General features: G+C 37.9%; 1 protein-coding gene across 2 annotated transcripts; it reads right to left on the minus strand.

Moving 5' to 3' along the window:
- Positions 1–35: 35 nt before the first annotated feature.
- On the minus strand, positions 36–4780 carry LOC141610795 (uncharacterized). Of its 2 annotated transcripts, none has more exons than XM_074429053.1 (4): positions 4209–4780; positions 3764–4084; positions 3215–3279; positions 36–759 (listed from the first exon to the last, which is right to left on the minus strand). In XM_074429053.1, exons 1-4 carry the CDS (start codon positions 4354–4356, stop codon positions 274–276), a joined length of 1020 nt encoding a protein of 339 aa, XP_074285154.1. In that variant the 5' UTR covers positions 4357–4780; the 3' UTR covers positions 36–273. The 2 variants fall into 2 exon arrangements, with proteins under 2 accessions (XP_074285154.1, XP_074285155.1); XM_074429054.1 differs by having other exon boundaries at positions 36–756; positions 4209–4778.
- Positions 4781–26508: the final 21728 nt, after the last annotated feature.

Raw genomic sequence — 26508 nt, forward strand, 5'->3', positions numbered from 1 at the left:
CATTAAAATCCATGCAACCAATAATACTTTTCTCATACTTGGAAATACTTAATGTTGAAATATTAACCTCTCCATCTTTCTTCAAATCAACATTTTCTAGTTACATAACAACTAGAAATAATATAATAATGATGCATTAATCATTAGCCCCATGCAAACTAAAATGACACACGTACCGAGTTTTAATAACACCCTTTACATACGTTTTTGATATAAAGTCTGTTATTAAACTGTTTATGATAGGGTGATATCGAGACTAATTTACCTAATTAATTATAGAAACTGATAATAAGGGACAAAGTCATTAGTAATTTTCTCCTCCTTAGAACTACTTAAGCATGAAACAACCTCTCCATCCTTCTTCAAATCACCATTATCCCCATCATCACTCGGCTTCACCACCGGGAACAACTGAAGCGTAGGAACCACCACACCGTCACCACGACCACTATTCTCGACCACCGCGGTCGAGTTTAGGGAAAAGAGGTTTAGAGAAGGTGGAATAATAGTGAAATGATGTGGAGAAGACCATGTGGCATTCCCTTGGTCAGATAAAAATAAATGTTTAGTAGTAGTAGTAGTAGGGTAGGAAGAATTATTGGGATTATAATTATGTTGGAATTGTTGTGCAGAAGATTGTTGATGGAATTGAAATAAGCATTGAAGTGAGTTGCTGGAATTGTCTGATTTTCTTGGCCCAGCTGCTGTTGTTGCTGTTGCTGATTCTTGTAGTATTGGTGCTTCAGAATCTGATTCCTGCTATTTGTCATCACAAAAAATTGTACAGTATATATTATGGTACGTTACATTACAATCAATAAGATTATAATAACATGCAATAATATTACAAAAATGAATAGTCTTTTCGTCTTGGTAATCTATTTACTTTTTTTTATTCTTTGCGACGGATATTTTATTCTTCTATCAATCATCGATCTTAGTAAATTCTTACTTTTCTACATTCATATACTCCCTCACCCGACTTGCTTTGTTGTTTTATTTTGACTGTGATCGTCAACTTTGACTATTAATCTTTACAAATATATATAAAGGTATAATTTGTGACATTTGATTCATGAAAACAAATAATGCATGTTATATTTTTTATTTAAAAGTATAGTTGGAGTTGTATTTTATGTGAAATTAGTGATCAAAGTTAACTAGTCAAAAAAAAAAACATGACGGTATATTTGAAGTCGAAAAAGTACAAATAAAATTGATAAGACAATTGATTATGCGATTGAGTTTATTTCAATTTGAATGGACTAATCTAAAAAAAATATAAAAACAGCAACAATTTCATGACTGGTCTTAATTATTCGACTTGATTATATCTCTATTTTTGTAACCACCGATTTCATGTTAGCTTTTAATGATCAATAAAATATCTTTTTTTTCCCTAGAAAACAATCTTAAAACCGACCAATCTCAATTATTCAACTTGAATAACGTATCTGAAATAACCCAACCTGGCCCGACATATTCAAATAAGTAAACTTATACGTCCTAATTAGTACTTACTCTCTTAGTCAAATTCGAGATTGAACTTTGAATGATTCTAATCAAATCTACATAACAATAATCTTATGACCAACCTCAATTATTTGACTTGAACAACGTATCTGAATAACCCAACCTTTCCCGACATATCCAAATAAGTGAACTTATATATCTTAATAGTACTTATTCTCGTACGTGGAGTTAAATTCGAGGTTGAACTAACTTTGAATGATTCTAATCAAATCTATATAACAATAATCTTATGACCAATCTCAATTATTCGACGTAAATAACGTACCTGAATAACCCGACCTGACCCGACATCATCAACAATATGTCACGTATCTGACCTAACCCGACCCAACCCGACATGACCAATAATGGGCAACAATGGTAGGAGCATGCATTAGTTATTGACCATATTGAATCAGAAGTAGTAGGGATGAAGTATGTGTGGATGAAAAAGAAAGAGGATGATGCAAATAGAAGACAAAGAAGAAGAAAGGCATGCAAAGGACCCCGACAGAACGGAAGGAAGAACAGCTTTTAGATTTCTATTCATTTCCCAACAAATTTTGCTTTTATCATCACTCCAATTCTACAGTTGTACTACTATTTTACTATACTCTATACACTTTTTCATTTTGTTACTTACCTATCTTTCTTATTTACCTGTCTCCTCCTCTTTTTCAATGCATGTAAAAGTTATGACTACTATTAATTTATGTATCACCCTATTAACCTATAGCTATTCTACCCACGTCCTATACTTGTATAGAAATTCGGTTCTCAGATAGACGGGTGTAAGTATAAAACGGATTTAAAACAGCTAATTTATCTGGTATTAAGCAATAGTTCTTCCACATCCTATACATGTATGGAAATTTGTATTTAAGATAGATGGATGTGAGCATAAAACGGATCTAAAACAGCTCCTTTATCTGGTCGACTGGTCAGTATTAAGGATTAGTTAGTGTTAAAGGCATATTTTCGGACTCATTATTTCATACTTACGACTATTTGTACAAATTAAAAGTTATTTCAATCATTATTATAATATGTATATGTGACCAGTAACTAAATCATTGTACAAGAATATAATTATTTGGATGTATATCTGTAATTAAACAAGGTATATGAAAGAAAACGTGAAATTATTTCAATCATTAGGTGTACATGTGACTAGTAACTAAATCATTGTTCAGGCAAACGAATCGGACGTAAATTATATAACCTCGTTTTATCTAAACGTTTTTTGTGTGATAATGTAAGCCACGTGGTTAATGTTATTGTAAGAAAAAGGGAGTTCAAACTTGATATTCCGTATATTGTATATGTACAATCCATCAATCTCTATCACTAAGAGAGAGAGAGAAAAAAAAAAAAAAACTGTACCAAATTATGCAAGTGCTTTGGAAAAGTTAATAGGATCTCCTTAATTATATCTATATCATAATTGACATTTAAATAACATTTGACTTTTGCAATAACAAAAGCTAAACAATCCATGACCTTTGACTAAAAACTATGATTGGCAATTTGAGACATAAAAAACACCATGCACGTACATTCCCCATAATGTAATGATTGTGTTTTTTTATAAAGAGGAAAGAGTGCGTGGTTGGTAAAAGGATATTGACGGAAACTTACCATGAAAAAAGAAACTTAAAGCAAACAAATTAAAAGATGAGAAATTTTGAATAATAATGCACACCTTATTATTATTGATTATAAAAAGTGCCCTTTTTCCATTCTTCTCTTCTTCCTCTTCTTCAAACCCTATCCACATTTGAATTAAATAAATACATTATAGTATATAATTTCAAACTTGATAACAAGGGACAAAACTAAACACAGGTCGACCAGACCATAATCCGGGCGAGCTTTTAGGAAAATAATACACGCAATAACTAGCTTTTAGGAAAATGATATTTTGGTCTAGATAAAATTTGAACCTAAATTCGTCTCTCTAAAGTGAATCGTACATAATAATCTCAAATAAAACCGATGTACATTGGATAATAATCTTACATAAAATTAAATAACACCAATGAAATTTAATAATAACAATTATTATTATTGTTATTAAATTAATTAATTTTGTAAACTTTAAACTTGAGACCTAATTTGTATCTTAAAATACATATCAAAAATAAACAAATAATAATTCAAATCTAAGAAATATGATAATAAACTCTTGCACTTTTAATCATTTTTTTTGAAGCCAATAATAATAATTAAAATAAAATAAAATAAAATGTACCTTTATCCGTTACGTGATTAGCATGGCTAGTAGTATTAGTAGCAGTAACATGAGGTTGAAGCTGACGACGTCGTTTCTGCCTTTCCCTAGCCTTATGATTTTGAAACCAATAGAACACATTTTTGCCTTCAATCTTACCGTAACGTCGAAGTTGCGCCGTTATATGCTGAATTTGCTCGGCAGACGGTGTACGGGTCCCACAACGGTACAATTCTTCTAACGCCGTTAGTTGTTCCGGTGTCGGGTTCCACCTTGAGCTCACCATTACTTGTTGTGCATTCCCTTCCTTATTACAATCTTCTACTACACCCTTGTTAGTACCTTCATGCAACATTAAAACTTAATTATAATGATGATTGAACGTAAAACGTCATAAATTTCAAGGGTAAGACTGCATACAGCTGACCCTGAATCGTAACATGTAAATTACAAATATAGTGCTTACCAAAGTCATGGTGGTGGTGGATTAAATGATTATGATTTGGAGGAGATAAATAAGAGTTAGGAATAAGAGGTCTAAGATTATGAATTCTTTGAAATATTGGATCTCCTAAACTAAGTTCTTGAGCAATTGATTCTTTGTAACCCATCATAATTTAAATTTAATTATATAGAATTATTATTATTATTATTAATATTATTATTTGATGTAGAAATATAGATGTGGTTTGTGTGGATGGGGTTGAAGTGGTGCAAAAACCAAGTGTTATATTTATAAAGAGAGGATAATTGACAAATTAGGCAAATAAAAATGACATAATTAATTAATGTAATAATATAAAACTATGGTTTATAGGGTATGAATTGAATTGAATTGAATTGATGAGGAAGTTTGAAATGTTATTAATATGGAAAAGTTTGAAAAATTGTGCAAGTGTGAAATAATGAGTAGTATGATGTAGAAAGAACACTTAAAATAGATAGAGAGATAAGAGAATGAAGAGTATGTAAATGTTTATGGGTGTTTTATAAAAAGGGAAAATAATGAATTAATAGTAGTGGTACGTAGTAGAATTGAAGTAGTGATGGGAAGAAAAAGAGGGACCAAATGAAAAAGCAATTGAAAAAAAATACAAATAGAAGAATCAAGAGCTTATTGTATTATTGGAGACTGTTTTGTAGTACGAGACGAATTAACAGATTCAGAATTTATTTCGATGGAGCGAAATTAAATTTCAGAGAGTGATGCGAGCGAGAAATGATACAAATTAAAATTAAAAATTCTCGAAAATTTAACTAAAAATTTTGAATTTTTCATTGTTCAGTAGGGTTAGGTGTTCTTGCCAGCCCCTCGCACCACCGTTGTGTGAGTAGAGGTCTTTTTATATATAAAAGCACTTGTTTATTGATAATAACAAATTATTGTTAAATCGGTAATAATTTATAGAAAGCTTATTAATCATATGGTAAACGAATGTTTGATTAATAAAAGAATCGGCTGATCTGTAGAACCAGTGGTGGAACGAGAGAGATAGCAGAATAGCAGGGCGCTTGTTATTTCAAGTTTTACTTGTGACATTACTTGTCCTAGCTGAAATTTCTCGTTTTCCTAACTGCAAATCCTGACTCCACTAAAACGGTCTTATTTTATACTTTGGGCACAAGAGAATGGTAGAAGAAGAAAAAGGAGGAAGGCGTGGAATTCTGAAGTTATTGGGAGAAGAGAAGGAGAAAAAAGGACGTGACATGAATGAGGAGGGCTTATCATAAGCATCATCATCACACACTCTATTTTCATTCATTCATTCATACATGCATTTGTCCCTCACATACACTAGCATTTATTTTCATTTTGTTGGTCTCATGTTTCGTAGCTTTCATAGTTATTCTGAATCCCAACTGCCCCCTCTCTTCTTCATCTTTTTGTCTATACTTCTTTCTTTTTTACTTGGTCATGTCCAATATTGACACGGGTTTTAAATTCGGAAATCGGATGGTACTAGTTTTAAACCCGTGCAAAAATTGCACGGGTATATATTTAGGACGGTATGAATATTTTTTGATGAATATTTTATTTTTACATTTCTATTGCAATTATCTAATAGTTCTATATCAGTGGTCTACATGTTTAATGTAGATCAGTGATCTAACTGGAAATGAACATTCTCGACGTTTGTTGAAAAGTTAATTTACTCGGTAGCCTATCATTGTCACCTACCATTTTCGATGTGCGCGGCTAGTAGTTAAGTTGCCGAGTTTTAAACTGTAAGTAAATACTCCGTCATGATTTTTTTTTTCAAATATATCGTACTATCTAGTTTAAAAAAATTATGTTTGTAATTTATTCGCATTATATGTAATTCAATCCCGTAATTAAATATAAATCATTCTCGTAATTATGTAATTTTATTGTTATTCAATTTTTTTGTAAAATTATGTAAATTCTATAATTTGTAATTAGTTTCATTTATTCCGATTTGTAATTCATACCGCTTATATGCCATTAATTTCATTTATTCGGAATGTATAAAATTATTTCATAGTATTATTCCATAGTATTTGTTCTAAGACGGAATTTGTCGCATGTTTGTATTTACGGAATTCTGGAGAAATAAATACTTTGCACACTAACGGGTCCCACCATAACATGAATTTAAAAAAAAAAGGTTATATTAATGACGTGGCACGTCCTGGATTGAGTATTGTCTTCTGAATTAATAAAGATAAGATTATGGTATCGAGTCGTTGTATTGTCGTCTCACATATTTTTATGGTTGTTTTATCATTTAAGTAGATTTAAAGGTGGGCACGTGTGTGTCGGATTAGAGCCAACTTGTGCCGATCAATTATAATCTTAGGGGTTGTTTGGTTGACACTTTAAAAACACACTAGTTTTAAACCCGTGAAATTCACGGGCTGTTTTATACTCTGTAGTTAGATGATTACCTTGAAGCTAATACTCCACATATTGTTAATAAACTTAAAGTCATACGAAAGTCGATATTACACAAATGTAGAATACAGCAAAATAGAGTTGGTTATCTGTACAATTCGTATCCATATTATTATTTTAACTAAATGATAAGTTATGAGTTTAAGACATGACTAAGATATAAGCTTGTCAAATTTCGACCCAACGCAACCTCATCCATTTTTTCAAGGGTTAAAACCCGAAAATCTCGAGCAGTAACCCGTTCGATATGAAACCCGAAATGACCCGTTAATTTAAATGAAACCCGACACGAACACGTCGATCTATTGAGTCAAAGATAAACTAAAATAATTTTTATAAAAATATTAATATTTACTGTATTATATAGTAATATATTTGAAAAAATAATTAAAAAACTAAACATTGAATATGATTAAAATATTAATATTAAATATACTAAAGTTTTTACAAAATATTTTTCCGATCTATAAAAGGCGTTAGATATTAATTGTTGACCCGCACTTTGCCCCTAATAACCTGACCCATAACCCGTATTTGAACCCATCGTACCCGACCTGTATGTTCCAAGTCTTCCAACCCGCCAAACCCGTTTGAGATATATAGACAACATAAAGGATATTTAACCCCACTTAAATAGTGTAAAAAAATTATCGGGAAAATAATATCAAATGAAGCCCGCCCTTCTACTCTCGTATACACATTAAAAAGTCATCGGAAAAAAAAAAATAATGCTTGTAAAATGTATTCATAAATTATAGGTTAAGACAACCTCAACTATGAAACTGTCCATTTTTGTTAATAAAAAAACGTTCAATTTTATTATTAAATTAATAAAAAAATTGTCTTTTTATTTAATGAGTTAAAAATTATAAAATAAGAGGGTCTCACACCATGAGATGGTCTATGTTTATAAAAAAAAATTATTTAATGCTAACAAATAAATTGTCTTTCCACATTATAGAATAGTCTCACAGTATAAGACCGTCTTAATTTAATAATTAATGACGACCACAATAGCTGATGGAGTATTTTTTTTACCATTATTGTAGTTTGTAGATTTAACATGGTGGTTAGAAGTACGTTTGTTTTTGGGAAGAGTACCATCAATATAGGAAATTAAAATATATTCCTTAATTTCGGTTATAAATTAGTTTTAGAATCATATATTCCGTAATTTTGCTTATATAAATATATTTCGTAATTTTGCTTGAAAGAATATCATATAGCTATAGACCTATAGTAGATTAATTTATAATCTATTTTTGCTTAGATATTATATTTATATTTATTATTTACTTTTTATGTTTTTATAATACGCAAAGATTATATGGTTTTTAAGATATATTGTGTAAGAATTTATATGTTTTTTAATTTTTAATTTTAAAGATATATTGTGTAAGGAGAGAATTTCAAAATATATATGAAATATACACCAAAATATATATAGAAAATATTTTATATGTTTTTTAAAGATATTTTATATGTTTTTTTAAAGATATATTGTGTAAGAATGAGCGAGATATTCAAAATATATATATAATTTATGAATATAGGAAATATACACCGAAATATATATAAGAAATATACTATCATACTAGTTGGAAAACCCGTGCGATGCACGGGGCTCCCAATAGGATTATATGTAAAAACTTATACTAAGGTTGATAAAAAAAAAGGTTCAACTATGTTGAATCATTGATGAAAGAAAAAATCGTGGTTGATTTAGTTGATCACCGATGAATTATTAGTGTTTTTAGCATAAAAGCTTTGTCATTCAATAGTATAATATCAAGTGACATAGTTATGTTGTTAGTTTTTCATTATTACGCAGAACTGGTTTTTAATTAAAACAATGATATCAATGTTATGTAAAACAACAGGTGTCAAGATTATATATATTTAGTATGTTCAAAGAAGATTTTAAATCTCTTACAACATAATTTTAATTTTATCTTGACTATTTACAATTAAGAGTATTTGCCCTTTATTACTTTTCACAAAATCAAATCCAGAAGCAATTCCAACAGAATTAGTAGTCTCTAAACAACAATAAAAAATATTTGGGATTCTATTAAATAGAATGCAGGGGCCATGGGGCACTTAGTAGTATTATCTTTGCTAACATCATTTAGTAGTTTATGGCATCACTAAAATCGTTGGGTTACCAAGTTAGTATTTTATGTCAATGCTGAAAAAGTTGGTTTACGTTACCATGGTCTAGTAACAGAAAATTTTAAAATTTAACAAAAAGTCAAATCATGCTGAAAATGGGAGTAAACAAAATTCCGGGGGTTGATTTAGATGAGGATCGATTAATCATCAGTTTCAATAACAAAAACGCAACGAAAACGTTGTAGCATTTGGTATTAACTATATCACTTGTATAACATTTAGAGATATAGTTGGATTATAGAGTTATCGTTCTTATTATCTCACGCACCATCAATTTTTTTACCGAAATAGTCTTTGACTATGTATACTTAAGACTACTTATCCTTGAAAGTTTCATGCAAAACATTTAATACGACACCTAATTTTTAAAATTTGTGAAAACGTCTTTGTAAAGAATGTTCCACTTGGTCTCTATCATCAATGAGAACCTAAATCCCTCGGATGACATTGTTTTTGACGCTTCTACGTAAAGCATGCCATTACTAAATACTGGTTTCGGCATATAAATTCCAACATGATTAAGTGACTGTCCATGACTCTTGTTTATTGCCATGCGTAGAACGGCCTCAATATATATTGTCTCCGATTAAGAACGAAAGGAATCTTTGCATCCGAGGAAGTCATTATTATCCTCGGGTTAAGTATATTTTCCGACTTTGAAACCTGTAATTATTTTCCCTTCTACAACGAATTTTCCAAGGCGATTGATAATAAGACAAATCCCGTTATATAATCCTCTTACAGAGTTAACGATCCTCAATTCTCAACAACATAATTGGCATACCACACTTGGTCTAAGACTCACCTTGCTTTTTAAACAAATCATTATGAGTTATATTTAAAAAAATCATCATGGATACTCCCTTCACTTCTTAAACATCTTTCACCTTACTTTTTAAGGCTCAAGCTTTAATAAGTTTGACCATTAATATGTCTAGAATCATAGTCAAACTACCCCATTGATGACTGTGTAAAAGGAATACAAACGATCATTACGAAGAGGATGAAGTACATTTAGTCAATTCCTAAAAGTAATTAATGTTGCTCCCAAAATATAACCCTACTAAAATAATTTGTCATGTCTCGCATAAAAAAACGGCTCCTAAAAGCAAGGATGTCATACGAGGGAGGGGACTGGACGGATGTAGACCTTCTCATACCCGTATTTAATAGAAAAATTACATGCCCCTAGTTGTCGTGGGTAATGTTTTCAAAACCATAATCGCCTCAACTTGTGGTGATCTTAAAATAGTTTCCTTCCATTTAAATGTTATATACTCGTTTATTCTATAATTTTCTTAAATAATTCTGATATAATTTGTACCCATGTCTAAATCCCATGGTAGACATGATTTAAAATTCAATTTGAGCCTAAAATTTTATTTATATACACTGCATTCAAGACAAATGCGATATAATTGGACACTTGTGATAGATTTCCTTTTTGATCAAATTTTCTTTTTCTTATTGTAGAGCTCGCCATTTTTATTCTTAGCTAACATTTATTTTGAACCAATTACTTATTATTCCGTTCCTTGTGATGATGGACTATATTTGTACTTTGCATTACAATGTCTAATTGCCAATATTTATCTGAACCAATAACTATTTATTCTATTAATCAAGTTTATAAAATTAAAAAAAAAACTTGAGATAAGCTTCTAACAATAGGCTCAAAAGCAAGTAAACATGGCAAAAAAAAAAACATAAAAAACAATTCAGTTTTATATGAGGATTGTTCGGAGATCATGAAAAAGCTCATATTTAGGCCTTGTTTCCAAGAAATAAGCTTAAGCTTATTTGACCAAAATTTCATTTATCTTAGTTTTTTATAAGTATTTGGTATATAACTTATTTACCAAAATAAGTGTAACATATGAGAAAGCTACCAATTTTTTTAATCATTCTATTTATAGTATTAAATATGGACTACTTATTATGTCATTTTACAAAAAAATCAGCTACCTTTTGATTAATTAGTGAAATATATACATACATAAAAAATTCGAAAAATCAATATACTTTAAAAACTTTCGAAGCCTGCATAATCTTTGATCATCTATCTCAAATTTTACCCCTACATACATAAAAATTTAAGTAAATATTAATTTAATGTATAGAAACATGAGTAAATAGAGTTTTACTTAGTATGTAAAACCAACACTAAATTACAAAGATACATGGTTGAGTAACTATTACGTAGTGCACAAGCAAGATTTGGTTAAATTAAAACATAATGCGCGTTCTTTTGACTTAATTAATTAATTACCATAATACATGTAAACTCTTGAGGCTTTTACTAATTAGTAGTCTAAATTATTAAGACTCTTTAAAACTTACACTTATTCGAAAATTAGGCTTATGCGTGAGTTTAGAAATGATCAGCAATTCATCATATGAATAATACTATGAGTTGCTCCATTGTTACAAAAAGTTTTGAGTTGTCGAAACTGCCAAATTCTACTTCTGTTCTTTTCGGTTCCATTTCTCCACCTAATGATCTCTGCATTTTTATAGAGAGTAAATTGACGAAACAAAAATAGTGACATATATAGATCGGTGTATTTTTTTATATGCATTGATCACTTGAATGCATATAGAGACATTTACGATTTATATACGCACTCCAATGATTATTTAGTGACTATATTTTGATGGAACCATAGTTTATACTCCATGTAACAACGTAAGATTATATTACATCATATTAACATAACATTTTAATCAAATAAATTCATTATTTATCCGCCAACTTCTTAAATGTATTTTAACGCTAGAATACAAAGTATAAATGTATGATGCCATAAATAGGGTAAAAATAAAAATGATAACTTGAATTATTACGAATGTCCATTATTTATTTGATAATTTTAATCTACTTATATTAGGATAATTTTATTAAGATATATTTGATCTACTTATATTAGTGTTCCGGGTGTAAATCCAGAGCAGATGTTTGATACCACTCGTAGCTAGTAGAATGATGTCCTTGCTAGAATCCTTCCTGCGGTCTCCTGAAACGATGAACAAACTGAGGGCTCGGCTTTGGCCGAGCGTACTCACTCCGACGCTCAAGTCAGTAAACTTAGAGAGGTAAGTCGTTGTTACTTGGCTAAGAGTGTATCGTAGAGAGATAAGGAAGATATTACCAGATGAATAGTGGTTATTAGGTCAATTTTTGGATCCTTTCCTCAATGAAGGTTGAGGAGTATTTATAGGCATTCACCTTTTGTCACGTAGTGGCCAAGTGGCCAAGTGGCTCATTAGGTGGAAAGACCGTTTTACCCTCGGCCGATGGACCTGAGGAGGCTAGCCGAGGGTCTTGGATATGAGTACGCGGATATGCGTCCCGGCTGGCTAGTTGTCTGGCCGAGACCCAGGTGACAGGCCGATGGATTGTGTCGGCTAGGCTGTCTAAGTCGTTGATTTTGCTATGGATACCCTTGACCTTGCTCGATATGTTGACTTGGTCAGCGGTGCAGAATATGCCCCATCAATTTGCCCCCAGCGTAGTCTATGCCGTGGCATGGGCTCCGATGTATGTTGAGCGTATATTCTGCGCAAGTATTTTGCAAAAATTTTTGCGTCGGCTTCTTCTGATGCATCGGCTTGATCATTCGTAGGCCTACTATATCCCCCCTCCATATGGATGCGTAAAGGGTATCCGATGTGGGAAAGAATGATGATGCCGGCCGAGACCAGGGCTGTGAGTGCTTGTTATTTCGATTGCCCGGCCGTGCTTCATGGGTTGGTCGATCGTGTGGCCGGCGGAGAGCGGGAACTTAGGAATTTTCTGAGGGAGATGAACAGGCGGAGAGATGTGAATGGGCGTGTTGAATACGCTTGGTAACTGTAGTATTGATTGACATTCCATGGTTGCATGTTCGACACGTGTTTGCTTTGGCGATTGGTTGACGCTTCATGGGCTGTGCCCTGATTGGTCCTTCTTCATGGGCTTTTTCCTATAAATAGGGCAGTTATTCCGTGATTTTGGCCATTATTTTCATTTCCTCAAATTTTCGAAAATTTTCTCCCAAAATCTTCATCTCTCTAAACTCTCAAGGGCTTTCTATTCTTCAAATCTTCGGTTGTCGATCCGTCGAGTGTATTTCTTCGAGGTAATCAAACAACTTTTCTTTTATTTCGTTGGTAATTCGTTGTGAACATGTCTTCTGCTGATGCTGGACCTAGCATACCTGCGTCGGGGGGCCCTAGGTCTCCTTCTCCTGAAGTTGATCCTCAAATTCTTGAGGAATGGGAGGATTCTGATTCCTATGGTGACCTTGGTGATGATTTTGGTGATGAAGTGGAAAGGCCTCGTCGTAATGAAGGGAGGCAGTACGTTATGGATCACGGCGACGCCTGTAAGGCTCGTCTTGACCGTGCTTGGACTCATAAGCTCGCCAGTTGTTCAGGCGACAAATTTTTCGAGGGCCATTTTTTCTTCGGTAGGGGATACGAAATAGTTATCCCCGAGGAGGGTCAGGCCGTCTGTTGCCCTCCACCGGGCCACACCGGCGTATATATGCACCATCTGGAGTATGGGCTCCGGTTTCCGCTGAATGGGTATGTTATGGCCATTATTAGAGCCATGAACGTTGCGTTGCACAAATCGCACCCGTTGGCTATGAGGACCATAATCGGCTTTGTCTGGCTCTGTCTCTTCAAAGGGGAGGCTCCAACGGTCAATTTATTCCGCCGCTTCACCATCTCAAACCATTTTACGCCGCGTCGGATGGTACAGTGTGGAGATGGAGCCGGGTTATGTCTCCGTCAACAAACTTCCTTCTTGTAAGGACTGGCAGGGCCGGTGGGTGTACGTTAAGGTGCCGGATGACTATCCGCTGCCCTGCTTCTTCCAGCACCGAGTTAACTTGCGGTGTGAGACTCAGGCGGAGCATGATAGATGGGTTTCCCGGAAGAAGCTCAAAATGGATGCTAGCAGTGTCTACCTTTAATTGAATGAGAGGGTCGGAATGAGGCTCTTCGAGACGGATAAGAGTGGGGTACCGAAAAAATGGATTCCCCCGACGCAGATCATCCTTCAGGATGAGCCGCTCTGCCACGTGGGCCTCATACCGGCCCTAGCACAGGGTGAGTGGGGTCGGTGTGAGGCCCATCGCCGCTCTTAATGCTCTTGCTCCTTGGATTTTGGTTTATTTCCTCCTAACTCTTGCTTTGTTCCTTTCGCAGACCACTTTGGAAAAGACTTGTCTGAGGATCTTCTTCGGAGAATGGGACTGCACAAAGATGGGACCGTTGCTAACTTGCATCCGAAAGTCAGTAGCCCACGACCGTAGGAAGTCGGTGAATGACCTTATGGAACAAAGGCTGAAGAGCTTGAGCGTGGAGGAGGCTCAGGCGAGGATCGTTAGCGGTGTAGTGCGTCGGACGCGAAAAACTCCATTGACCCCGGCTCCATCTCCTATCCCTCCCCCCAAGAAAGTGGAGATTGTTGATATTCCTTCTGAGGGGGACTCTGATGGGGAGGGATCTCCTCTCATCCGTAAGAGGAAGAAGACAGCCCCTACTGCTGGCGAGGAGTTGCCTCCTCCGGTCAAGAAGGCCAAGCATGGTAACTAACTATCTCGTGACTCAAATTCAGCCGGGCTTTCTGATATGTCGATACAGGTTGATACTGATGTCTTTATTAAATTCTTGCAGACCAACCGCAGTCGGCTCTTGGTCTCGTTGGGCAGCAGGTAGGGGGGTCCTCTGCGCAGGTCGGTGATCAAGGCGTCACCGTCAACCCTTCATCCCAAAAGGCTTCCTCCTCCCAGCCGCGGGCTGGTGGTCAAACTGTCACCACCGTCCCTTCATCCCAGAGGGCTTCCGTCTCCCAGCTTATGGAGGAAGGCACGAAGTTGATTAGGGAGCTGGCAAGGTGGAACGTCATCACCGGTGCTCGTCTCATGGAGCAAGAGAAGGTCGTGGCTCGAGCTGTTCATGAGCGCAATGCCACTAAGCGGGTGGCTGCGTCGGCGAAGCTTGATCTCCTCAATGAGCGGAAGCTTAGGGAAGATGCTGAGAAGGCGCTCTTGGCTGAGAGAAAACTCAGGGAGGACGCTGAAAAGGACGTCCTGGCTGAGAGAGCCAAGGCCGAGGCGGCGGCAGCCGAAGCTGCGAAGTTGTTGGAGAAGTGTAACTTTGTACAGGGGCGTGCTGACCTCTATCTCCAACAGAGGAACGAATCGAGGGCTGTTTAAGGCCCAGGGCGGGGTGATTTCGGGGCAAAGAGGCCGTCATCAAGCAGAAGGAGGAGGACATTGAGATGCTCCAGACCGTCATGCTCCCCAATCTGTGCGCCGAATTCCCGAGATCGGGTGAAGGAGCGCCAGGAAGTGATCGAGGAGCTTTTTCCTCTTGAGGATGCCTTTCCGTGGGTCAGATATAACGAGCTGCTCGATGATAAGCTGGCGGCTAAGGAGAAAGCCATGGCGGAGAAGGCCCAGGAGGCGGTGAGGGCGAAAATTGAGGAAGAGGCGGCCGCGGAGAGAGCTGCTCTTGCTGAGAAGGCTAAGGCGGCCAAGGAGGAAGCTGACAGAATGAGGGCGGCTGATGACGCCGAGGCCAGAGCTGAGGCTGCTAAGAAAGCTGCTGGGTTGCCCAATGAAGAAGACGTGGCTACCGCTGCTGATGGTAAGCAACAACGAGGCATAGGGTCGCTTGATGAGAACAAGTTTACTGAAGAGATCCGCCTTAGCTCCTCACATGCTACCAAGTCTTTGCTTGATGAGAACAAGTTTACAATGAGATCTGTTTTAGCTGCTTGGGAGTCAATTGCTAAACCCTTCTTCCCTGTTATCCTTTGGTGCTTCAAATGATGCTTGTAATTTTTGTTTTTTCTTTCCTTGTATTTTGTACAACCTTGGTAGGTTATGTTTCGGCTTACCCCAATGGGGGCGGCCGTTGTCGCATTCTTTCCACCGTAGTGTTATTATTAATAAGAGTTTGCTTCCTTTGCCTTCGGTATGCCGAGGTCTTTTCTCGTTTTTGCCTGAGTTGCCTTCTGACGTCTTAAATTGAGCGTCTCTTTTTGTTTTCGACTTAGCTTGGCCGAGGCGGTTTAGAGTGTTTATCTCAACTTAATGTTTCAAGGTATTTTGATTTGTTTATCAAATGCGCTGGCGCGTCTGTCCCGGTGTTCGCTTTACGATGGAGATCGCCGCTCTTGTCGGTACGACAGTAAGAGTCGGCGTCCGGATAGCGTATTACGCGGCGTCTACCACTTTACGTGACTGCCGGAGTGTCTACTATTTGGGGTGACTGCCCCAGCACTACATTTCTTCATGGTGTCCACCGCTCTTGTCCAATCGACAGTATGAGACGGCGTCGGCTTCATTCTTTATAACGATTGCGCTCTTGTCCAATCGACAGATGTGAGCGGGCGTCGTCGTTTTCACAACGACGCCGCTCTTATCCAATCGACAATGATGAGACGGCGTCGGCTTCATTCTTTATAACGACGCCGCTCTTGTCCAATCGACAGTGTGAGCGGCGTCGTCGTTTTCTAACGAACGCCGCTCTTATCCAATCGACAGTATGAGACGGCGTCGGCTTCATTCTTTATAACGATTGCCGCTCTTGTCCAATCGGCAGTGTGAGCAAAGGCGTCGTCGTTTTCAACGAACGCCGCTCTTATCCAATCGACAGATGAGACGGCGTCGGCTTCATTCTTTATAACGATCGCCGCTCATGTCCAATCGACTTGTGTGAGCGGCGTCGTCGTTTCTAACGAACGCCGCTCTTATCCAATCGACAGATGAGACGGCGTCGGCTTCATTCTTTATAACGATTGCCGCTCTTGTCCAATCGACAATAGTGTGAGCGGCGTCGTCGTTTTCACAACGAACGCCGCTCTTATCCAATCGACAGATGAGACGGCGTCGGCTTCATTCTTTATAACGACGCCGCTCTTGTCCAATCGACATGTGAGCGGCGTCGTCGTTTTCTACAACGAACGCCGCTCTTATCCAATCGACAGATGAGACGGCGTCGGCTTCATTCTTTATAACGATCGCCGCTCTTGTCCAATCGATGTGAGCGGGCGTCGTCGTTTTCACAACGAACGCCGCTCTTATCCAATCGACAGTATGAGACGGCGTCGGCTTCATTCTTTATAACGACCGCCGCTCTTGTCAATCGACGGTGTGAGCGGCGTCGTCGTTTTCTAACGAACGCCGCTCTTATCCAATCGACAGATGAGACGGCGTCGGCTTCATTCTTTATAACGATTGCCGCTCTTGTCAATCGACGGTGTGAAAGCGGCGTCGTCGTTTTCAAAACGAACGCCGCTCTTATCCAATCGACAGTATGAGACGGCGTCGGCTTCATTCTTTATAACGACTGCCGCTCTTGTCCAATCGGCATGTGAAAGCGGCGTCGTCGTTTTCACAACGAACGCCGCTCTTATCCAATCGACAGTATGAGACGGCGTCGGCTTCATTCTTTATAACGATCGCCGCTCTTGTCCAATCGACGTGTGAGCGGCGTCGTCGTTTTTCTGCAACGAACGCCGCTCTTATCCAATCGGCCAGTATGAGACGGCGTCGGCTTCATTCTTTATAACGATTTGCTCTCTTGTCCAATCGGCAGTGTGAGCGGGCGTCGTCGTTTTCTGGCGAACGCCGCTCTTATCCAATCGACAGGTATGAGACGGCGTCGGCTTCATTCTTTATAACGATCGCCGCTCTTGTCCAATCGACGATGTGAGCGGCGTCGTCGTTTTCTACAACGAACGCCGCTCTTATCCAATCGACAAGATATGAGACGGCGTCGGCTTCTTGATGGCGCCTAGCACAAAAAAGCGAACATTTTGATAAAAGACTTGGTCCCTTTTTGCATTCGATATTAACATGCGTCGGGGTGCCCACAATTGTTTTGGGCACCTCCGGCGCTAAACAAAGTCTATTAGTTTCCTAATGCCTTATTTAGAGGGATTGCATGCTCTTCCCACGTCGGTAGTCGGTTGCATCCATAAGGTCGCCTTTTGGTTGTGAGGATGAGCCTTTCCTTTCTCCGATCGCTTCGCCACTTTGAGGGATTGCATGTTGCATCCTCTGCGAGATATCCGGATGTTGACCACCTCGTCCTTCTCGTCTTTGGAGACGAGCTTATGTGCTTCCCCGGTCCGAGACATACATTAGTGTCGGGGCCCGATGGACATCACTGCGTCGGCATCGCTCAGAGTAACACGGCCTATCAGGGCGTTGTAGGCGGATGAGCCGTCGATGACGACGAACTCGGCTAGGACATTCTTGGCCGCATTCCCCTCGCCGAACATCACCGGTAGTCTGATTGAACCCAGGGGTACCAGGCCAGCCCCGAGAAGGCATGCACGGTGGATGGGTGCGGGGCTCAAATCCTTGAGTCTAAGGCCGAGGTCATTAAAGCACTCCCTAAACATGATGTTCGTGTAGGCGCCTGTGTCAATCAGACACCTCTTTACCAGGTGGTTGGAAATGTCCAAGTTGACTACGAGCGGGTCGCTGTGAGGGGCGATGACTCCCTCGTAGTCCTTCCCTCCAATAGTCATATCAGGAATGCTGGAGGCGGGGGTCGCTGTGTTGGGCACAAAGTTGATGGCCTGATACAGCTCGTTCAGGTGCCTTTTGTGCCCATGAGCCGACCCGCCGTTCTCGTTACCTCCGATGACTACGTGGATAACTCCTATCCGTTGAAAAACGGATTTCTTATCCGAGCCGCTGGCGTCAGTCTTCTGGCCTTTGGCCACATACTTGTCGAGGCACCCCTTTCGGATTAGCTCTTCAATGGCATTCTTCAGTGCTGCCGGTTGTCGATGAGGTGGCGGCGCGCAACCGTGGTACTCGCGATCGGGTTCGCGTCACCGTCTCCTTTTCGCTTGGGAGGCCGTTCCCCACTTCGGCCCTCGCCGCTCGGGCGAAAACCTGCGGCGGATACAACCAGGGGGGTGTGATCATTGTACTGCTTTCGGTAGTATGGTCTTGAACTCCCCGCGCCGTCAAGTTCTCTTTTCTGGTGGGTTTATCGGACCGTGACCTATTGTCGCCACGGTGCCTTTCTTCCGGGCTGTCCTCCCGGCGGCTTTTCTTTTCTGAGGGCTCAGTCTCGCTGGGGCCTACCCAGGTTTTGTGGTAGTCTTCTACTTTGATGGCCTGATCGGTCATTTTCCTGACGGCACTCGGCCCCCAAACCTCCGTGTTTGATGAGCTCGTCTTTTAAGTTTCCCTTCGGAGGCCTTTCATCAGTGCGAAAGCCGCTAGTTCGGGGTTGATCTCCCGAATCTGTTGAACCTTGCCGTCGAACCTCTTCACGTAGCTTCGTAGAGACTCGCCCTCCTCCTGTTTGATAGTCAGGAGGTCCGACGTCTCCACGACCGTCCTTTTGTTGCAAGAATCTTTTTTGGGCTAAGAAGGCGTCCTTTAGGTCGGCGAAACAATATATCGAGCCGTCGGGGAGCCCCCTTGTACCAACTCGAGCCATCCCATGCGGGGTCGTTGGGAAGACCCGGCACCCGGACTTCATCGGGCTGCTCCCATACCGACATGTGAGACTCAAAGGCCTCGGCGTGGTCGGTTGGGTCACTATCTCCTTTGTATGTGAGCGCCGGCAACTTCAGCTTGGGTGGCACGGCGATGTCTAGGACATAGTCGCTTAGGGGCTGCTTGACCACGTGTCGGATGACGCGCGGCGACCGACTCCTCGCATTTCTCGTCCGGCTCCTCTCCTCGTAGCGAGAAGGACTCCTTCTTTGATTTGGACTTCTCTCCGACTCTCATGAGTCGGACTTCGTGGTTCCCCGGGGTGTGCCTCGTCGGTGTTGCGGCGACGCTGTCCTCTCCCGAGTGCGAGATGGACTCATGTTTACCACGACCACCTTGGGCTCCTCCGGCGTCTTGATATGGTCTGCTTCTCCCGGTGCTCCGTTCAAGTTTCTTGGAGTCACGTTAAGGCCTGTTCTCTGGGACGGCCTCGCCGCTTGTGTTGGCGTACTGTGTGGTGGTGTACTCCGATCAGGTCTAGGAGTGTCTTGATTTCGCTATGTCAACCACCTGTCCCATGATGGTGACCTGGTTGATGGGCGGCGGTGTGTCCGGTAATGTCGGCATTCCGAATTCCGGTTGGATTATTCCGCCGGTGGAGGTTTGCACTACTCCAGAATGGTGAAATGTATCATCTTGGTGTGGCTCGGTTTCGTCGGTCACGACTACTTGTTGCTTTGACATCTTAGCTTTTGGGGTGGGTTTTTTCTTGTGTTTTTGTTTTTGTTGTTTTGGGAATGAATGTGACTAGCTTTTAGTGTCTATCCCCACAGACGGCGCCAATTGTTCCGGGTGTAAATCCAGAGCAGATGTTTGATACCACTCGTAGCTAGTAGAATGATGTCCTTGCTAGAATCCTTCCTGCGGTCTCCTGAAACGATGAACAAGGCGAGGGCTCGGCTTTGGCCGAGCGTACTCACTCCGACGCTCAAGTCGGTAAACTTAGAGAGTAAGTCGTTGTTACTTGGCTAAGAGTGTATCGTAGAGAGATAAGGAAGATATTACCAGATGAATAGTGGTTATTAGGTCAATTTTTGGATCCTTTCCTCAATGAAGGTTGAGGAGTATTTATAGGCATTCACCTTTTGTCACGTAGTGGCCAAGTGGCCAAGTGGCTCATTAGGTGGAAAGACCGTTTTACCCTCGGCCGATGGACCTGAGGAGGCTAGCCGAGGGTCTTGGATATGAGTACGCGGATATGCGTCCGGCTGCTAGTTGTTAATCCTGCCGAGACCAGTGACAGTAGATGGATTGTGTCGGCTAAATTTGTCTAAGTCGTTGATTTTGCTATGGATACCCTTGACCTTGCTCGATATGTTGACTTGGTCAGCGGTGCAGAATATGCCCCATCAATTAGGATAGTTTTATTAAAATTTGTTTCTAATATTAAGAAATCTACTTTTCTTAGGATAATTTTATTTATTAATTTTTTTTCGAAATCTGCTCTTGTTTGGATTTCAATTTATTAAATTTGTTATTTATAATAGATTAATTTATAATCTATTTTTGCTTAGATATTATATTTATATTTATTATTTACTTTTTATGTTTTTATAATACGCAAAGATTATATGGTTTTTAAGATATATTGTGTAAGAATTTATATGTTTTTTAATTTTTAATTTTAAAGATATATTGTGTAAGGAGATAATTTCAAAATATATATGAAATATACACCAAAATATATATAGAAAATATTTTATATGTTTTTTAAAGATATTTTATATGTTTTTTTAAAGATATATTGTGTAAGAATGAGCGAGATATTCAAAATATATATAAAATTTATGAATATAGGAAATATACACCGAAATATATATAAGAAATATACTATCATATTCTTACCATATTTGTCTATATCATATTTGTCAGGATATCATATGTTAGTTTTACCATAAGCTGACACGTCATCTTTGCTAAATTATTATGCATTTATGCTGCCACGTCGGCAACAAACTTAGAGGATTAATATACATATAGATAGATATAGATGAATAGCAAAATCCCATGATTTGCAAAAATATGGGTTGTTTGGTTGCCATATTTTTTGGAAAATGAAGGAATTAGAAGTTCCCAGAAACTTCCAATACCTACATGATGTAGGAATTGGCTTACCTACTCCCCCTTGGTCATAATTGGAAGTTCCCATGGAATTAAATTTTTACATGAGCAACCAAACACTTTTGCCAAATTCACCCGAATTGGATGCAGGAACTTAATCTATATATATATATATATATATATATAAGACAGTTTTTTCGAGTGATCTTAGAGCGTCCACAATCAAAAATCAATTTAGGAAAGTATAATTTTTGATGTAAAAAATAAAGTGGAAAATCTTTTAATTATTATAATATGTATATTTCCTAAATTATATTCAAGTGATATTTCCAATTTTTATATCAAACTTTTACATTTTATTTGGCAAAAAAATATCGTTAAAAAATTATGAAAGTAATATAATTAGCTCTGTGGTAAAAAAATGCTATCATTAGAGTATAGATTTCATATTATTTGCACATATTAAAGATTGTGTACTTCTTAATACGTAAAATTGTGTACTTTTTAGCACGTTTTGTCCCACATTGGAAAATAAGTAGGTGTGGTGAATATACTACATATAAATAGTAAAATTATCCACATCGAAAGATTAGTATAAGTTGATGTGATCCTATGATTATAAATAGGAGGCATATTTGGAACTTATGTATCCACCCAAAATTTTTTGAGTCTCATAAATATTGTTTTAAAGAGCTCTTATGATAAAAATTTTACTAATGGTTGTCTTCTGAATGCAGTAATAGAGCGTTAATGAGTCGTTATATGTACGATGTAGAGATTTCTATCTAATGATCGAGATTAAGTGGTTTTACCTTCAAAGAAAAATAATATGTATACAATAGTGGTTTTTTAAAGAAGAGACGTGTATTTATTGATATGTTATATCTTTCACATTGAAAAATAATGTAGGCATGATGAACATAATACGTCTAAATAATTAAATTATGTATCTCACATTGAAATAATAGCATACGGTAAGGTGATTCTATAAATATAAATAGGAGGCATCCTTGAAACTTCAGTATTAACCCAAAATTTTAAGGTAAAATAGAAGAACATTTCATCAATCATCGTCTCATTACACTATAATTAACAATAAGGAGCAATACTAATTATTTAGAATTACACATACAACTGTTCATCATTAAACTATTACAAAATATTACGAGTAATACAATATGTAGAAGTTGTGTAGAAGTGAGCTAGATAACCCGTCCACGAGACCACGAGTTAGTTAAATATGTAGAAGTTGTGTAATTGGTGTGTATTTCATTAATTAACAATAACGTACATATATAGGAGAGGCAATACAATAACCTAAAGATACAAAAATTCTAGGGCAAGCAAAGTATACAAAATACAATAGGCTGGCATATGTTCGTCCCCTCCCACCCCATAAGTCCATTCTATAAATATAAAAGATATGTACTTTTTAGTATGTTATATGTCCCACATTGAAAAACAATGTAGGTGTGGTGAATATATTATGTATAAATAATAAAACTGTCCCATATATATATATATATATATATATATATATATATATATATATATTTTCTATATTATATAAAAGTGATGTTTATAATTTTGATATCAAAACTTTATATTTCATTTGACAAATAAGTATCGTATGAACATATTTTAATTATGATAAAAAAAATAGAAAATAAACGTCCATGGTAGCATGTGTAATCTATCAAAGTTCAAGGTTACCATGAGAAATTTCCAATATTATAATGATATATTTAATTAAATTTTCATTTAAAAGAGAGAGATATGCGTACCAATAAAATAATAAATGGGGTATTATTTTTTTAATTGTTATTTTATTGCCACGACATTAAACATAATTTCCATTTAACAGCCTTTACATTAGGGAGTACCATGGGCAAAAAAATGGAACCTCAAGGTACCATAGGCAGATTCTTAAAAGTAGGGGCAACATGGAAAATCTGACAAAATGAAGGGGTACCACGGGAAATTTCCATATCTCAATTATGTTAAATTTTTTTTTGAAGAAAAACAACGTACAAATTGTAACACCCCCTCATACCAAGGTACCTTACCAGGACTACCCAAGCATGAAAGGCTGTTACCATCTCGGTTGCCCGAGGTTAGTATATATCAAAAGCGTCCGTCCTAAACACATTTAATAGAAGTACTGTAAAGTATTAATGTTTACAACAATCCAAATCCAAACCAAAACCAATAAAGTGAATACAACTGAGGACAACTACAAAATCATAGCTAAGACTCGTGACTGTGATACTACAACTGGTGATGACGACTTCCCCATGACCACCCAAGCTCATCAAATGCAATACCTGTCAAGTCTGCTCACCATCCCCGAATGGATCACCGCAGGTTTTACAAAACAACAACAACGGGGTCAGTACCATTCAATCAATGTAAGACAACAAACAATATAACCGGCTGATCATCCTCCATAGTAACCGACTACACACCGAAGTGTGTAGCCCTGCCAGATTACCCATCGCAACGGGTAATCCACTCCGCCCCGATGGGTGACCGCAGCCCATCCCCACCAAGTCCAGCTCATCAACGAGCGACTAACAATCCCTGTCCCTTAATGTGCACATCCCCTCCCATGGCGGGTTCCACGGAGGGCGAACTAGGGTGTGAAGCCACTCCCGCAAGTGACTCCACCACAATCACACAAACCACAGCATCACAGCTGTCACAACACAATCACCTCACCACCGTCACCACAACACCCATACTCCGATGATCGTGATAACAACAATTACAATACAATAGTAATCTCAATCAATTAACAGTACTGAGTAGGGGAAAACCCTACCTTTTCGCAATCCGCTATGCTGCAATCAATCATACAAATGCATAACAATTACCACATCGTCACCTACAACAACAATCACATAATTCCAATCACTAACTGCAATCAACAACATAGAATAACACTTACCAACAGTAGGATGAGGAAATGTACGTAAGGACTCCGAAGGTTTCGCAATCAACAAAGCAAAGGGGGTGATTAGGGAATAATTAGGGAGAGATTAGGGTTACGTAAGAATGATGAAGTAGAAATGATATTTTGAAACTGACGCGGATATAAAATAAATCTTAAACGCTCCCTAATCAAACCGTCGAAATAACACTTCGCCAAACCGGACACTCGGTCGAGTAAGTGTATACTCGGCCGAGTGTCCCATACTCGGTCGAGTGTTCACTTTACTCGGCCGAGTGTTCCTCAACGAACAAAACAATACACAACCTCAGCACTACTCGGCCGAGTAGGTTCTACTCGGTCGAGTAGTCACCAAGGAGAATCCGTAGTGTTACAATCTTCCTCCCTTAAAAAGAACTTCGTCCCGAAGTTCACACTCTACTATAAAACAAAGCACAACACTACGCCACAAGACTATACCAACCACATATAACAACACCATAGAACTATACAAGTCACCACAAAAATCATTATCCCGACTCAAAGCAAAACAACAACAAAACGAAACACGACCGCGAAGTTCCAACCCAACCTATACAACATGGACACTTAACACAAACTCCACAAACTACTCTTCCTTCCACAACATGGCTCACGATATCGTCTCAACTATATGCTAGGCTCTCAATACTGACTCCATAACATTACCCAATAACCACAATATAATGTTGCCAACCTTGTATTACTTCCATAACACTCAATAGCACTCAGTCCACAAAAGAAGATCAATCATCAAAACGGAATGTTACACAAATATTAATGGAGAGTACTTGATCATATTATTAAATTTAAATATAACTATTAGATATAATGAGTAACAATTGTCTGTATTCGGTATTCGAGATCTGGTTGGATGTCGAACTAAGTGCAAAAAAGATGGTGTAATTCTGAATATGTTATTTGTCCCACATTGAAAAACAATGCAGGTTTGATAAATATATATTACGTATAAATAGTAGAATTGTTCCACATCAGAAAAAAATCCAAGTTTTGTGAATATATTACTTATAAATAGCAGAATTGTCCCATATCGAAAGATTAGTATAAGGTGGGGTGATTATATGATTATAAATAAGAGTTAACCCACATATATAGTAATCTTTTATTTTTTTTGAAAGAGATATTTTAATAATATGTAAACAAGTCATAAGATATAGAATGTAAATATTAAACCCTTATAAAGTTTTTTTTTTTTTGCATTATAAATATGTTAATTACCCCGTTGCAACGCACGGGCATTCAAACTAGTTCTTATGAAATTAAAGTTCCTAGGAAAATTAAAAGTTCTTTGATCAACCAAAGGACTCATTGGTATCTTACTAGAAAAAAATGCAAAAAGTAAACGATAGTATAGCAAAGTCGCTATATGGGTCGGGCGATACCAAAGTTGAATCAAAAGCTTGGGCATGGGCCAACATCAACGGTGATCAACCCACATATAACCCCGACCTTTTCCGATCGGTTTATTGGCCATTAGGGCATAACGAAGCGGCCCAAACTCGAAACCCTTTAAAATTGGGTCCTGCTATACGTCGTCGACAATTTACTAATTATCGTCGACAATTAATGTAAATTTCCAAGTTTGCCCTCCATAACATAACTCCATTTCCGTCTCACTAAAATGCAATTTCCGTCTCACTAAAACACAAGTCAATTTCCGTCTCACTAACGTCTCACTAAAATCTTTCAAACAAAAAGAAAAGACGGTTTTTCAAAAAAAAAAAGCGGGATTTGTAATTAACAACATGAACGAGAACTTAGCGATTATCGATTACCGCACCAAAAATTAATCTAAGTCAGAAAATGATTTTTTTTTCAAAAAAAAAAAAAAAAAAAAAAATTCCAGACGAAAAACATTTTCGTTCAGACCAAGGTCCGGACAAAGAAAATTTTCATCCAGACCATGGTCCAGACAAAAATATTTTTCGTCCAGACCCAGGTCCAGACGGAAATATTTTCGTCCAGACCCAGGTCCAGACGAAAAATATTTTCGTCCGGAATTTTTTTTTTTTTTAATTTTTTTTTTTCCGGCAAAATATTTTCCGTCGGACTGGTCCGGGCGAAAAATATTTTTGTCTGGACCATGGTCTGGACGAAAAATTTCTTT

This window comes from Silene latifolia, chromosome 11 (assembly GCF_048544455.1).
Source record: "Silene latifolia isolate original U9 population chromosome 11, ASM4854445v1, whole genome shotgun sequence".
In the NCBI taxonomy this organism is placed as follows: domain Eukaryota; kingdom Viridiplantae; phylum Streptophyta; class Magnoliopsida; order Caryophyllales; family Caryophyllaceae; genus Silene; species Silene latifolia.